The 13,683-nt window shown below is 50.8% G+C and overlaps 1 protein-coding gene across 2 annotated transcripts in view; it reads right to left on the bottom strand.

Moving 5' to 3' along the window:
• ASB7 (ankyrin repeat and SOCS box containing 7) overlaps nt 1-13,683 on the bottom strand; it is a 32,846-nt gene that overhangs the window by 18,549 nt on the left and 614 nt on the right. Inside the window, exons 2-4 of one of the 2 annotated variants that reach the window (XM_055143212.1) lie at nt 13,591-13,653; nt 4,661-4,775; nt 506-768 (exon numbers count right to left, since the gene is read on the bottom strand). In XM_055143212.1, the coding sequence (XP_054999187.1) occupies nt 506-716 (211 nt within the window). In that variant the 5' untranslated portion in view covers nt 717-768; nt 4,661-4,775; nt 13,591-13,653. The remainder of the gene's footprint in view (nt 1-505; nt 769-4,660; nt 4,776-13,590; nt 13,654-13,683) is intronic. The other variant, XM_055143213.1, reaches the window with a different exon arrangement.

Here is a 13,683-nt window from a genome sequence, read left to right as displayed (position 1 = left end):
CGCCATGTCAGGGGCAGAGACACAGGTCTCAGAAGCTGGTTCCAGGGGCCGGAGTGAGGGCACAGCGGGGAGTGCATTTGCCTTGCACATGGCTGGCCCGGGTTTGATCCCCAGCATCCCCAAGGGTCCCCAAGCACCTCCAGGAGTGATTCCTGACTGCAGAGACAGGAGCAACCCCTAGCACTGCAGGGTGACCCCAAAACCAAAAAGAAAACCCCAAGAAATAAAAAAAAGATTCTGGTTCCATGTCATTTTGGGGGTGTGGTGAGTGCGAGTGGGGCCAACCACCTGGAGTGGCACCTCGGGCCACACGGTGGCCTCTAGATGACTTACAAGCGGGGACACGACTTTGTCCCCAGATGCTCTGAAACAGAAGCCCACAGACTCCTGACCAGCCTCCCTTCAGAGAGCACTGACCAAGGAGAAGTGTGGCAAAGTACCAACACGGGCACACTGAACTCCCCCACCCTCCACACCCAGCCCTGCATCGAGTCCTCGCACTCACCTCCGTGCTCCAAAAACACGCGGACGCATCTCTCCTTGCCCCGGGCCGCGGAGAAGTGCAGCAGCGTCCAGCCGTTGGCGTCGCGGCCGTTGGGGGAGTAGCCCTGCTCCAGCATCTTCCGCACGGTGTGCACATCCCCGGCAGCCACGGCGGCCTGGATCTGCAGCTCTTCCTGGAGCTCCGGGTTCCGCCGGCAGTGGTGGTGTAACATCCTCGCTCAGTCCCGCTGCTCACACGGGAGTCATTCGGTCATGGGGAGCCGTCTGCAGGAGGGGGACATGCGGCGTTCACAGGGCGTCCCGACTCCCCGGCCTGGGCGAGCCACGGCACACCACGAGGACGCCCCAGCAGGTGACCCCAGCTTTAGATGAAGACATGGTCCCTGCAACCAAGCCTGGCCAGCAGCCGGAGATCCACTGACACGGAATCGGTCCTGCAGCCTGGAGGTGCTGGGCGGGCGGAGAAGATGGGAGCTTGGGGGCAGTTAGTTCTCCAAGCTAACTGCAGGGGGGTGTGACTAAGGGGGGTCTTCAGAGTCACCCGGTGGGTGTGGGAGAGACTGAAGGTATCATCAGAGCCCCTCGACCTCTGTGCACGTGCCAGCCGGCATGTGCCCTTCACACCGGTGCAGGGATCAGAAAGGGCAACTAAGGTGCAGGACAGAGCTTTGCAACCCGTGACGCCTGCGGACCCGCACCAGGATGCTGGCCAATGGTTGAAGACCACAGGCATAAACCACTCAGAGACCACCCGGGCCTCACGGTAGGCATCTGCCTTGCGTGGGTGGAAGGGTCCCGGATTTGATCCCAGGCATCGCCAGAAATAAAAATAAAGACGGTTTCTGGGTTCTGGGGCCAGGAGAGAGTGCTGAGGCCAAACATGCCTGGCCTGTGAGCCACCTGGTCCTGAGCATTGCAGGGGGTGGCCCGGGGAGTCCCCAGCACTAGGTCTGGTTGGCTGAGAAACACTGGCGGGGGCCTCACTCAACCTGAGCCCCTCGTGAGAGCCCCCTCCCACTCACTAACTGTGTATATACACATATACACGCTCTTTCACCCAAAGACGACCACAGATCAGTGAGCAACGACAGAGGTGGGTTTTTTGTTGTTAATATTTTTTTTTTTGGCTACACCCTGTGATGCTCAGGGGTTACTCCGGGCAGTGCTGGGGGGACCCTATGGGAGCCATGTGCAAGGTCAGCGCCCGCCCTGCTGTCCTGTCGCGCCTGCTCCCAGAAGCAGTTTCATATGGCCGCATCAGCCCTGAACGACGAAGAGCAATTTTGAAAAAGAGAGAGAGGGAAAAAAAAGAGAAAAAGCTTTGAGGGTGGAGCCCTGAAATATTCCAACAATTTTCTCTGGCGCCCGAGTGGGGAGCAGGGCAGCAGGCAGAGCTCCGAGTGCGTGAGCCGTGGGGCGCCTCTCTGTGGCGCATCTGTTTCTGTGCCCCCACTTTACGGGGTCATCACCTCCTCCTTCCCGAGTACATTCTCGCAGGCCTTTGTCATCTCAGATGGCCCCAAGTGTGACGGATCATAACCAGGATTCCAAGGCCCTGAGCGACCTGACATCCCACGGGGGAGGAACTATTTGGAACATCAGCCCAGTGGTCAGCGCACCCGCCCACGCTGGGCTTCCAGCTCGGAGACTGCCAGGCTCCCACTGCCAGGAGTAGCCCTGGAGGACCCCGCAGGAGCCCATCCCCGGGCCTCTCGCTGCATCCAGACCACCAGCAACTCAAGCTGGGAGTGGCCCAGGGCCCTTGAACACTGCTTGGGAGGCTCAAATCAGATTGAAAACATTTTATAGGGGCCAGAGCGATAGTATAATGAGGAAGGCACTTGCCTTGCATGCAGCTGGCCTGGGATCAATCCCCAGCATCCCACATGGTTCCCCAAGCACCAGCAGGAGTGATTCCTGAGTGCAGAGTCAGGAGTCAGCCCTGAGCATCGCCAGGTGTGACCCAAACCCCCCCCCCCCCAAAATTTCTTTTTAATTGTATAAAAAAATGGACTGGAGCGATAGCATGGTGGCTAGGGCGTTTGCCTTGCATGCGGCCGACCCGGGTTCAGTTCCTCCATCCCTCTTGGAAAGCCCTGCAAGCTACCAAGAGTATCCCGCCCGCACGGCAGAGCCTGGCAAGCTCCCCCTGGCGTATTCAATTTGCCAAAAACAGTAACAAGTCTCACAATGGAGCCGTTACTGGTGCCCCCTGGAGCAAATCGATAAACAAGGGGACAACAGTGCTACAGTATATATATATATATAAAAAAAAAATATTCTGGAGTCAGAGTGATAGCACAGCAGAGAGTGTGCTTGCCTTGCATGCAGCTGACCTGGGTTTCATCCCTCACACCCCACAGGGTCCCCTGAGCACCGCCAGGAGTGATCCCGAGTGCAGAGTCAGGAGTCAGCCCCCAGCACTGCCGGGTGTGGCCCCCAAACAACAGCAGCAACAATGATTCTCTCACTAAATTGAGAAGCAGTTCAAGAGGTGCCCGTGTCCCCAGGAGGTTCTGCAAGGAACGTGTGCTCATCTCGCAGTCAACCCCCGACCCGAGAGCAGGCAGAGTCCACACTCGACTCAGCGAGCCCTCCACCCGCTTGCGCAGCCCTGGGCTCCGGGTCAGAAATGGCGTGTCCAGGACCACACACCGCCTCAGTCTTCAGCTGTGTGCGGCCTCCCCAGCAGTGCTCAAGAGGGCCGGAGGGCCCCTTCGCCCCAGCGACTCAGCCAGGCCGACAGTGGCAGTGCAAGGGTCTGAGCCTGCACCGGGTGACGCTTGGGGGACCCCGTGTGGACTGTGGCCACGGTGCTACATCCCCACTCGTTTCTGAACCACGTCCGGTACTGCTAAGCACTGTGGGGCTCCTTGGGCTGGCGCTTTGGCCCAACGTGGGCCCATTTTAAGGAACAGACTAAGCCACCTCTTAATTAGCAGGCTTCTACTTCAAAAAATAAAGCCTGCAAGGAAGACCTACGATTGCTTATGTGGGTAACATACCCTGGGGTAACCCTACTACCAATGAGAATGTCTCTTATAAAAACTTCTTGTTTATGGGGCTGGAGTAATAGCATAGCGGGTAGGGCATTTGCCTTGCACGCGGCCAACCCAGGTTCAAATCCCAGCATCCCATATGGTCCCCTGAGCACCGCCAGCAGTAATTCCTGAGTGCAGAGCCAGGAGTAACCCCTGTGCATCGCCAGGTGTGACCCAAAAACCAAAAAAATATATATATATATATCTTCTTGTTTAAAGATTGCATGAAGGTAAACTGAGGCCCAACTCAGGTCAAATCAGCAGCGTGAAGGACAAGAACCCAACAGTCTGAAATGCAGTCCACAGAAGACAGTGATTACAAATGATGAATCACTACTACCGATTTAGTCGAGAAACATTCCACAGCCTCCAGGAGCAAATCCCCGGCTTGAGGTAGTTCCCGATTATTTGTTTTCCTAATAAACACATTTTTTTCCCTATTGCTTCACTTTATTTCCCTTCAACTTGATACCAAAATTACGTCTTAGAAACTCTGGTAGGGGTGGGGCCTGGAGCAATAGCACAGCAGGTAGGGCACTTGCCTCACATACACAGCCAACCTGTGTTTGATCCCTGGTCTGCCAGAGTCCCCTGAGCTCTACCGGGAATGAATGCAGAGCCAGAGTAATCCAGAGCCCTAAGCACCACCGGGTGTGGCCAAAACAGACAAAAAAAAAATTTTTTTTTAAAAAAGAAATTTTAAAGACAGGAGCCTCTGGAATCGGTTTTTGTTTATGAAAAGACACAGGGACCAGAGAGATAGCACTTGGAGGCAGTTCCATTGCAGGCACCCCATATGTCCCCCGAGCTGGCTAGGAACACAGAGCCAGAAGTAAGCCCTGGGCACTGCTGGGTGTTGTCCCCAAAACAAAACAAAAAACTCAAACAATACTAAAAAAAGACACTGAAGCTCATTAGAAAGAATTAATAGCAGCTACTCTATCTGCTCTTTTAACGGTTTTTTTTATCTTGAACACTACCACCACAAAAAGGAAAAGACTCAGAAATGCAAACACAAGTGGAGGCTTCTCTCAGCGCTGCACACGACTCAGCCCCGTCCCAGAGCAAAGTGGGGGCTCTGGGACTCACGCGCCCCAGAGTGCAGAGCTCCTCACCTGACAGAATTTCCCTTTGCCTGCTGGAGGGGCCACCTAATCACCATTGTGCACGTGCAGCATCATGGGCGAGGGCCTCGGAGACCGGCCCAACCTTCCAGGGAGCTTTCTTCACCTAGAAACAAACAGAGGAACTGTCACAGGGAAATGCCCACAAAGAATAAGGTGCTGCAGAGCCGCCAGCCCGGCCCTCCTTTCCTTGCGCCTAAATCTCAGTGTTTTCCTGAGAAGATAGAAAGGCACAGAGAAAGAATTCTGATGGTTCTTGGAGAAAATGATTTCCTTACCTAGACGCACCCTCTGAGGTTGTAAAGTATTTATTTGCTGGAAAATGTGTTTTCTAAAAATTGCCAAGTGGGGCTGGAGCGATAGCACAGCGGGTAGGGCGTTTGCCTTGCATGCGACCGACCCAGGTTTGATTCCCAGCATCCCATATTGTCCCTTGAGCACTGCCAAGAGTAATTCCTGAGTGCAGAGCCAGGAGTAACCCCTGTGCATGGCCCGGTGTGACCCAAAAAGCAAATAAATAAATAAATTTTTAAAATGAAAAAATAAAAATTGTCAAGAGTTTTGAAAAGGAATAAAGGAAACTAATAAATTACACATTTGGAATTTAGATGCAAGTGCCTTGCTTCATTTGACTGAGATGTTTATTTCTTTTGTGTTTTGGGGTCACACCTGATTGTGCTTGGGGATCACTCTTGGCTCGGTGCTCAGCGATCACTCCTGGCTCAGTACTCTGGACTGACTCACTCCTGGCACTGCTCAGGGCTCACTTGTGACTCTGTGCTCAGAGCCCACTCCTGGCTCTGTGCTCGGGGATGACTCCTGGCTCTGTGCTCAGAGCCCACTCCTGGCTCTGTGCTCAGGGCTCACTCCTGGCTCTGTGCTCAGGGCTCACTCCTGGCTCTGTGCTCAGGGCTCAATCTTGGCTGGGAGAAGCAATATGCTGCCTGGGAGAGAACCCAGGTCTCTGGCTTCGTGCAAAGTGCCTTCCCTAATCTACTATCATTCCAGCCCTATGAATTCTGTTTTAATTGACATGACTAGCCACCTGCTCTTCCTGAAGAGGACAAGAGGAGACTGGGTTTGTGCCCATCCAAAAACAGGGTGTCCAGGGCCACAGTGGACTATTTAACCACTAGCAGGAGAGTCATCTTCCAAAGGCCCAAGAAGTATGGTACGGTTCCTGTTGACTGTTAGGGTAGTGCTAGCTTCCCCAAAGGAACGCCAGAAAAGTACTCTGTGCAGCCCAAAGGAAACAGAACTTTCTCCATGTCAAAGAAGTCCAAGGCCTTGTAAATTCCATGATGGTTAAGAACACATTTGAAGGATTTCAGAGATCATATGGGAATCTCCCCCAGAGCTGGGAAAATTGTTAGCCACCCTAACAGGGCAGTTCCTACCACCCTCTAGCCACAAACAAGACCAGGCTTGTCAACCAAAACAAATCAGGACAGTCTACTTCTCTTCCTAGTACCTTTTCTCAGCAAGTACTTCCTTGACAAATTCCTTCAAGGATGGCCAAAGACTTCGCCAGCACGGGCTTAGAAGTAACCCTTCATTCAAAAGTTCGCCTATTAGCCATGATCTACATGATTCCTATGAGGCAATCTGCATGTTTAAATACTTTTTAAAGTATACATTTTCAAAAATAGTTTATTTAGGGCTGGGGCAGGAAATATAGAAGACAGGCCTGGAGCTGAGTGCCCCGCGGAAGTTTATGGAAGAAAAAGTGGGGCCCCCTCAAAAGGAAGTCCTGCATTGTTAAATGGAACCACTTGGGGGCCAGAATGATAGGATGGTGGGGACAGGTTTGCCTTGCACGTGGCAACCGGGGTTCGATCCTCGGCATCCCGTAGGGTCCTGAAGCCTGCCAGGAGTGACCCCTGAGTGCAAAGTCAGGAATAAACACTGCCTGGTGTGTCCCCAGTCCCCCAAAATATAAAATGGAACCATCTAAAGAACAGTGATGCAAGGACAGTTTCTAAGGGCTCGAGAGACAGTTCCACAGCAAAGGCGCTTCCCTTACACAGCTGACTCTCGGTTTGGGGCCCCCTACCTCATATGGTCCCCAAGCTGAGTACAGACAGGTGTGGTCCACAAAACCAATACCAATACCCGAACAAACAAAAAGAACAAGTACTGTTTATAAAGAACATCAGTAAATCAGTTCTTACTTAAGCAGTGGAATGGATGAAGGGGAGGGGTTCGGAGCTGCGAGTCAGAAATGGCCTTGCGGAACTGCCCGTGATGAAGTGTGGGCCAAGCAGAGTGTTTCCTGCTATGAGGGTCACAAGACCAGACTCCACCTGGAGAAACCTGAGTCACAAGGTCTCAGCCACAGGTGCTGGTTGTCAACAGCAGTCGGTCCCGATGGCAGTAAGAAGGCTGAGAGTGACAACTTGGACAACTCTGCTCTATTTCCCCAAGCCTCAAACCCTCATCAGCAGACAAATCCCAACAGAGTGGGAGTGAGGGAGACACTGCTCCACATGTCACAAGAAGGAAACAAGTGTGAGAAACTGTTCCAGCCAGGAAGAACCGAACAGAGGTGACAAGTGACTGCCACATGGTCCCCTACAATGAGGCGAGAGAAAAGCAAATGGGAAGAAGAGAAGGATCTCGGTGAACAGTGATGCACTGACAGTGGCCATGAGCAGAGATCTGTGGAGGAGGAAGGTGACAGGATCCCTGGGGTGGAACCTCAGGGCATTCCAATACTAGCATCTCCATTTTCCCGTGGAGAGGAAACCACCAAGATTCAAAGTCTACTTAAAACATAAAATAAAAGCGAACAAATGTCTCCGATGCTGGAACTTTAGCACTGAAAAAGTAAGATACTTTTCCCCCTAGTTTTGTTTTTTTGTGGGGAGGCGAAACCCGGTGGTGCTCAGGACTTACTCCTGACTCTGCACTCATGGATCGCTCCAGGTGGGACTCGGGGGAACCACATGGGATGCCGGGGCATCGAACCACCATCAGCTGCGTGCAAGGAAAGCGTCCTGCCTGCTGTGCTGCCGCTCTAGCCCCTCCAACCTGAGTCTCTGTGCGAGCTACACGTTCCCAGAGCCCCTCCCTTCTGAGCGTGTCTTTGAGGTCCCATCATGTCCCGAGAGCAGTGGACAAGCCAGGAAGAATCCTGTCCTCCGCCCAGGGAAGGATGGGACAGCTGGAGGAGATACAGTGGCATTAAATTACAACTGACACGAAGAGGAGCCTTCGGTGAGTCAAGAGGCTGATTAACTTCTCCCTCAGGTGAGGCGTAAGCACGAAAACCTGTCGCAACCCACGGTGGTGACTTTAGGCAGAACAGGGAGGGCTCATGAGTGGCTGCCATGGGCTGTGGCACCCTGCTCGCCTTTGGCCATCGACATCACCTCTGGGTGGGATTTTAATAGCAAATGCTTCAAAGGTATCAAACCATCCTAGAAATGCTGACGATCTTTTTTCTCTTGCCAACCAAGGGTGACACCCCTAAAGCACTCATACACGAGTCCCTCTTTAGAGAATGAAACAGGGACCGGAGTGACAGTACAGCAGAGTGATATAGACTTGCATGTGATTGACCCGGGTTCAATCCCCAGCATCCCATCTGGTCCCCTGAGCACCGCAGGAGTGATCCCTGAGAGCAGAGCGAGGAGTAAGCCCTGATCATCGCGGAGAGAGAGATCGAGAGAGAGAGAGAGAGAGAGAGAGAGAGAGAGAGAGAGAGAGAGAGAGAGAGAGAGAGAGAGAGAGAGAGAGAGAGAGAATGAAACAGACACACTTGTAGGCATCTGTGGTTCATGAGGTGCACCCCTGAAGTCATGAAGAACAATGGCTCCATCTCAGATGATCCCCAAAACCCCAAAGAGTCGCCAAGGGGCTAATTTTATCTAGGGCACTGAACTTTAATATAGCTATTGAGTAAAGGTGTGTGTGGAGGGGGAGAAGATTCTTGTGAAGTGAAGATAATATCCAGTGGCAAGTGGTTAATGTGCCTATTAAAAACCACAGAAGAAGTTCAGAGATGAGAAAAGAAAGAATTTCATTTCCTCACAGCAGCAAATCTGCAAATCTGATAGTGAATGGAAATCACCTATAAAATAAAGGGATACGGGGAGAGACTTTCTGCATAAACACGAGTTTCTACCCAAGCTTGACGCAGCACTTTCAAACTCATGACGACAGGCAGGATCGGAATGACTAGACTCTGAAGGTATAGTCTTGGGAAATTCCATCCCAGGCTTCAGAGTTAGAAACATACAAACAAGAGCAATTTTGGAAATAAGACATCAGGGGCTGGTGCGATAGCACAGGCGGGTAGGGCGTTTGCCTTGCACGCGGCTGACCCGGGTTCGATTCCCAGCATCCCATATGGTCCCCGAGCACCGCCAGGGGTAATTCCTGAGTGCAGAGCCAGGATTAAGCCCTGTGACCCAAAGAGCAAAAAAAATAAAAAAAGAAGTCAAGTCATTTATCCAACAAGTCTTTCTTTGGGGGAGGAGGAGGGGGCACACCCAGAGGTACTCAGGTCAGTCCTGGACTATGCACTCAGGAATCACTCCAGGCGGGTTCAGGGGACCATATGGGGTGCCAGGGAAAGAACCTGGGTTGGCTACATGCAAGGTAAGCACCCTATCTGCTGTACTATCTATCTGGCCCCCAACAAAAGCCATTTTTACAAGCAACAGAGTAGCCCAATGCTAATACTATACCCAAGCTTACAAATTCATCCTCACCCTCTCTCTCCCTCCCTTTGGTTTTGGGCCACACCTGGCGATGCTCAGGGGTTACTTTCTGGCTCTGCATTCAGGAATCACTCCTGGAGATGATTGGGGGGCACCCTATGGGATGCTGGGGATCAAACCCTGGTAGGGCATGTGCAAGGCACGTGCCCTATCTGCCATACTATTTCTTCAGCCCCCAAATTCATCTTTGCATTTCTATTTGGGGGTCAAATAAATTCTGGGCCTTGGAGCCTTCATACTGTTGATATCATTAGAAGCCAAATTTTAAGGATGAAACTGTTTCCATACAGACATGAACATCATTATGTTAAAATTCAATCTTCTCGTTTCACATAATCAAAGGAAAAAGACTACATTCATGGAACAGGCAAAGAATAAAATAACCACACACCAAAATACATATAAGTCCTGTCTAAAATCACAAAATGCTCCTTAAATTTGCTCACATGACCCCAATTTTCTTTGGCAAAGGGACCTGTCATTAATAGCTTTGTGCAGTTATTTTCACCCTAAGTCCATAGATTTTTTTGTGATTAAGTGGTACAAATCAGAACTGTGCTTTCAGATTTCATACCTACTAGAAACAACCTTGCTATTCAAAATAAAAAGAGGGTGGGAGCGATAGTACAGCGGGGAGGGCATCTGTCTTGCACATAGCCGACCCAGGTTGATCCTCGTCATCCTATAGGGTCCCCCAAGCATCGCCAAGATTAATTCCTGAGTGCAGAGCCAGAAGCAACTTCTGAGCACCGCCAGGTGTCATCCAAAATGCAAAAATAAATAAGCAAAATAAATTAAAATAAAAAGAGATGAAAGAAGAAGAAAGCTAAAGCAAGCAAGCATTTCTTTCACAGTCAATGGAGATACAGGCTAGTAGGTAAATAAAATCAGAAACTCCCAGGAAAGAAAGGAAAAACAAAAGTCACCAATGGCTCATAAATCCTAAGAGAGAAGATGAAAATAAAGGAAAATAAATACCCAAAAAAAGGCCCAAAGTTTGCAAACTGCTTGTGTATTGCTGACTTCAGTTTGTATTATCAAGGGCCTAGAGTTTATGATCCAACAGAAATGTTACTTCAGCACCACCCCACATTGCCAGCATGTCCTGGGAGCTCCCGAAAAAGTCGGAGCCATCCAACTTCTGTCACAGAAACGAGATTTACCGACCAGCCCGACTTAACCTGTAACTCCCGAAAGTTCCGGCAGAAACCCCCGTAACTTTGATGAGAAGGAGGTGAGGGCTGGAGAGACAGCTAAGGGGCTGAGTGCATATCTGCCATGTGGGAGGCCTGGGCTGGATCCCCGGCACTGCACGGCCCCCCAACACAGCTAGGAAGGGACTCCCACGCAGAGTGAGGAGTAAGCCCAGAGCACTGCCAGCTGTGTCCCCACAACAAAACCAGCAAAAGAAATGCTGTTGAGGCCTAATGAGAAATTTTACAATTCACTGAGGTCCAGCCTGCATTATCTTCTTAAACCCTGCCGGGCAGCATTTATCACCCTGCAGCCTTGTGTCCATGCCCTGGCAGTTTGTGAAAGAGAAGGCAGACATGACTTAGGGGCTGCCTTGGGTCCAAAAGAAGCAGAAAGCTGGAAGCCAAGGATGAAGGACGCTTCTATCAACTTTGATCTGACTTTAGACTTTTAGGCCAGGTACGTCCTGCATTCCTGGGTGCTACCAAAGTAAAAGTGCATCAAATAAAGGTGCCATCCATGTCAGTAGATTAAATAGCGAACTGGGCATCCCTCTAGGTAGAATGCATAGAAACACCATCAGAACCAACTCAAGCATCATCTCAAGATCAATTTTCTCCCAATGTGATTATAAATTCCAAATGTGTCACCAACAAGCAGATTTGAACATTTCAGCTCTTACAAAAACTCTTACAAAAATACCATTAACGCTAAACAGAAGCTGCCAAGGTGAAAGAGACAAATGATCTAGCTGAAAACACCCAGGGTGGGGGAGGGGGGCTTTGCCTGCACGGGCCTAGGGTACTGCACGGTCCCCCAGCACTGCTGAGGTGGGACCTCTGAGCACTGCACCAGGTGAGCCCCCCAAACCAAACTTAAAATAATAAAGTAAAATGATCCAAGATGAAGGCACCCCTCAGAAATGAATGCAAGAAAAAAAAAACCAACCAACCAAAATTGATGGCACCAAATGACCTGAGGATAACACAGATGTCTTCTTTGGACCTTAAAAATATACTTGGAGATTTGGGCGAGGGGAGAGGGGGAGAGAGTGTAGCAAGGTGGCTTATTTACACACTTGGGTTCACACACCCCTCCTACCTGATGCCAATGGTAAAGCAATACAGCCCATTCGGATCCTTTCATTGTTGGGGGGGCCACTCTGGGCAGTGCAGGGGCGGGGGGGCGGGGATGGAGTGCTAGGGAGATCAAGCCCGTATTGCTTAAGTCATATCCCTATATCCCTGACCATCTACAATTTGCTTAAAAGAAAAAAAAAATCTCTGACCATTTATGTGCTATAAGAATAGAAGTTTGGGGCAAGAGGAACAATACAGCAGGGAGGGTGCTTTCCTCAAATGCAGGCAGCCAGGGTTCGATCCCCAGCATCCCAGAGAGTCCCCTAAGCCTCTCCAGGATCAACACAGAGATCCCTGAGTTCGGAGCCGGGAGTGAGCTCTGAGTACTGCCAGAGGTGGCCCCCAAAACAAAAACAAAAATTAGTCTTTAACTTTACAGACCTCTGTTTGATGTACTAAAATCCTGCAGCCAAGCCCTTGATGGCATCTATCCATACACAGGGTCTGGGTTCCTGGGGGAAGCGTGGTGGGTACACAGATCTTCAATCCCATTTACCAGAAGGCACTCTCATTAGCCTCTGCTCCAGTGTGCAGGGGGGAACGCCTCAGAGCCCCTCCCCAGCAGCTCTGTCTTGGCAGTTAGAGTGATGAGGAAAAAAAGGCATCTATTTCTTCTTTGTGGAAGGCAGAAAGTCCAGGAGAATGTAGAAATGAAAAGATTGCTTAACAGCTTTTGCTATTTTAAGTCCTTCTTTGTACCTAAAAGTCCCCAAACCACCTGAGATATTAAAATAACTCAGAGGTCAACACGTCACTTTTTGCTCCTGTTGCTAGCAGAGAAAAAAACGTCCATTGGACTACTTTCTGAATTGCACCATTCCCGCCGTTCACATTCCCCCTTCCTGGAACACCTCCACTTACCTTTAGCCAGTTGAATTTTCAGAGGGAGCTACAAAATACAGCCCCAATGAGATCACAACATACAGACTGCACAACACCTTCAATCTAGCCAACTTCCTGCAAGGGTTTTGAAATGGCAAATCTTATTTACATGCAAAAAGATAAAGAGCTAGATTCTAAACACTCCCAAACATGCCTTTTTTCAAACTCTGGAGTTGCCCAAAGGCGGGCAAAGTTGAAGTGGGAGAAGTTCCCGAAGCTGTTCTAGAAAATCTGACGAGTCTCCAATCTCACTTATCTGTTCCTAACGGTGTCAGGGCCTGGCCACGTCTGCCACACAGAAACACACCAAAGTTCTAGGAGTTACACAGAAGTCCTTCACAGGCAACTGCTGCTTTGAAACGATCCCTACTATGAAGGCAAATCGAATCAAACTTTACAGAGAAATTAAAAAAAAAAAATTCCACCATTAAACCCCTCCATTTCCAGCCTGGACAGAACCACAAGCTTCACCTTCCCAGTAACTCAGAGCTTTCCTAGTGGAAGGTGGAGGGTGGCAGGTGAAAGGTGATAGGAAGGAAGGGGGAGGGAGCCCCCAGAAAATTGTGGTTTCATTAAAAAGCAGAGCTACTCAGAATTAACAAGCAATTAACAAGGAATTGAGGAATCCCTGTGAGAGTTTGGGGAGGGGCTGACAGAGGGGCGGGGGTTGACTTCAAAAAGGGTCTCCAAGTCTCGGAGCAGCGTAAAATGGTCCTGTGAACCCAAAGATACGGTCCAAATGGGGGTGCAGAGAGGAGAGGTGGGGGCTGGAGGACGCAGTGTGTGTGGGGGGAGTGTTAAAGAAGTTTAGCAAAAGCCTAAAACGGTCTGGGGGCGCCCGGGGAGTGTTTTCCTTCTGGTGCTGGGAAACGGGGCGCTGGGAAGGTGCGTCCCCAGGTGCAGCGCGCAGAGGGGCGAGGGCGGCTCAGGGAGGTGGGTCCCCCCGGAATAAACAATGGGGGAGGGGACGGTGGCTTCTTACCCCTCCCGGAGTGCAGCAGGCGGCGGCTCTCGGCGGCGTCCCGTCCCGGTGCTCGGCTCCGACCTGGGGAGGACAGTCCCGTGAGCGGGGCAG

This window comes from Sorex araneus, chromosome 6 (assembly GCF_027595985.1).
Source record: "Sorex araneus isolate mSorAra2 chromosome 6, mSorAra2.pri, whole genome shotgun sequence".
In the NCBI taxonomy this organism is placed as follows: Eukaryota; Metazoa; Chordata; class Mammalia; order Eulipotyphla; family Soricidae; genus Sorex; species Sorex araneus.
The sequence above is the reverse complement of the archived record's forward strand: the minus strand, read 5'-3'. Positions and strand labels throughout refer to the sequence as shown.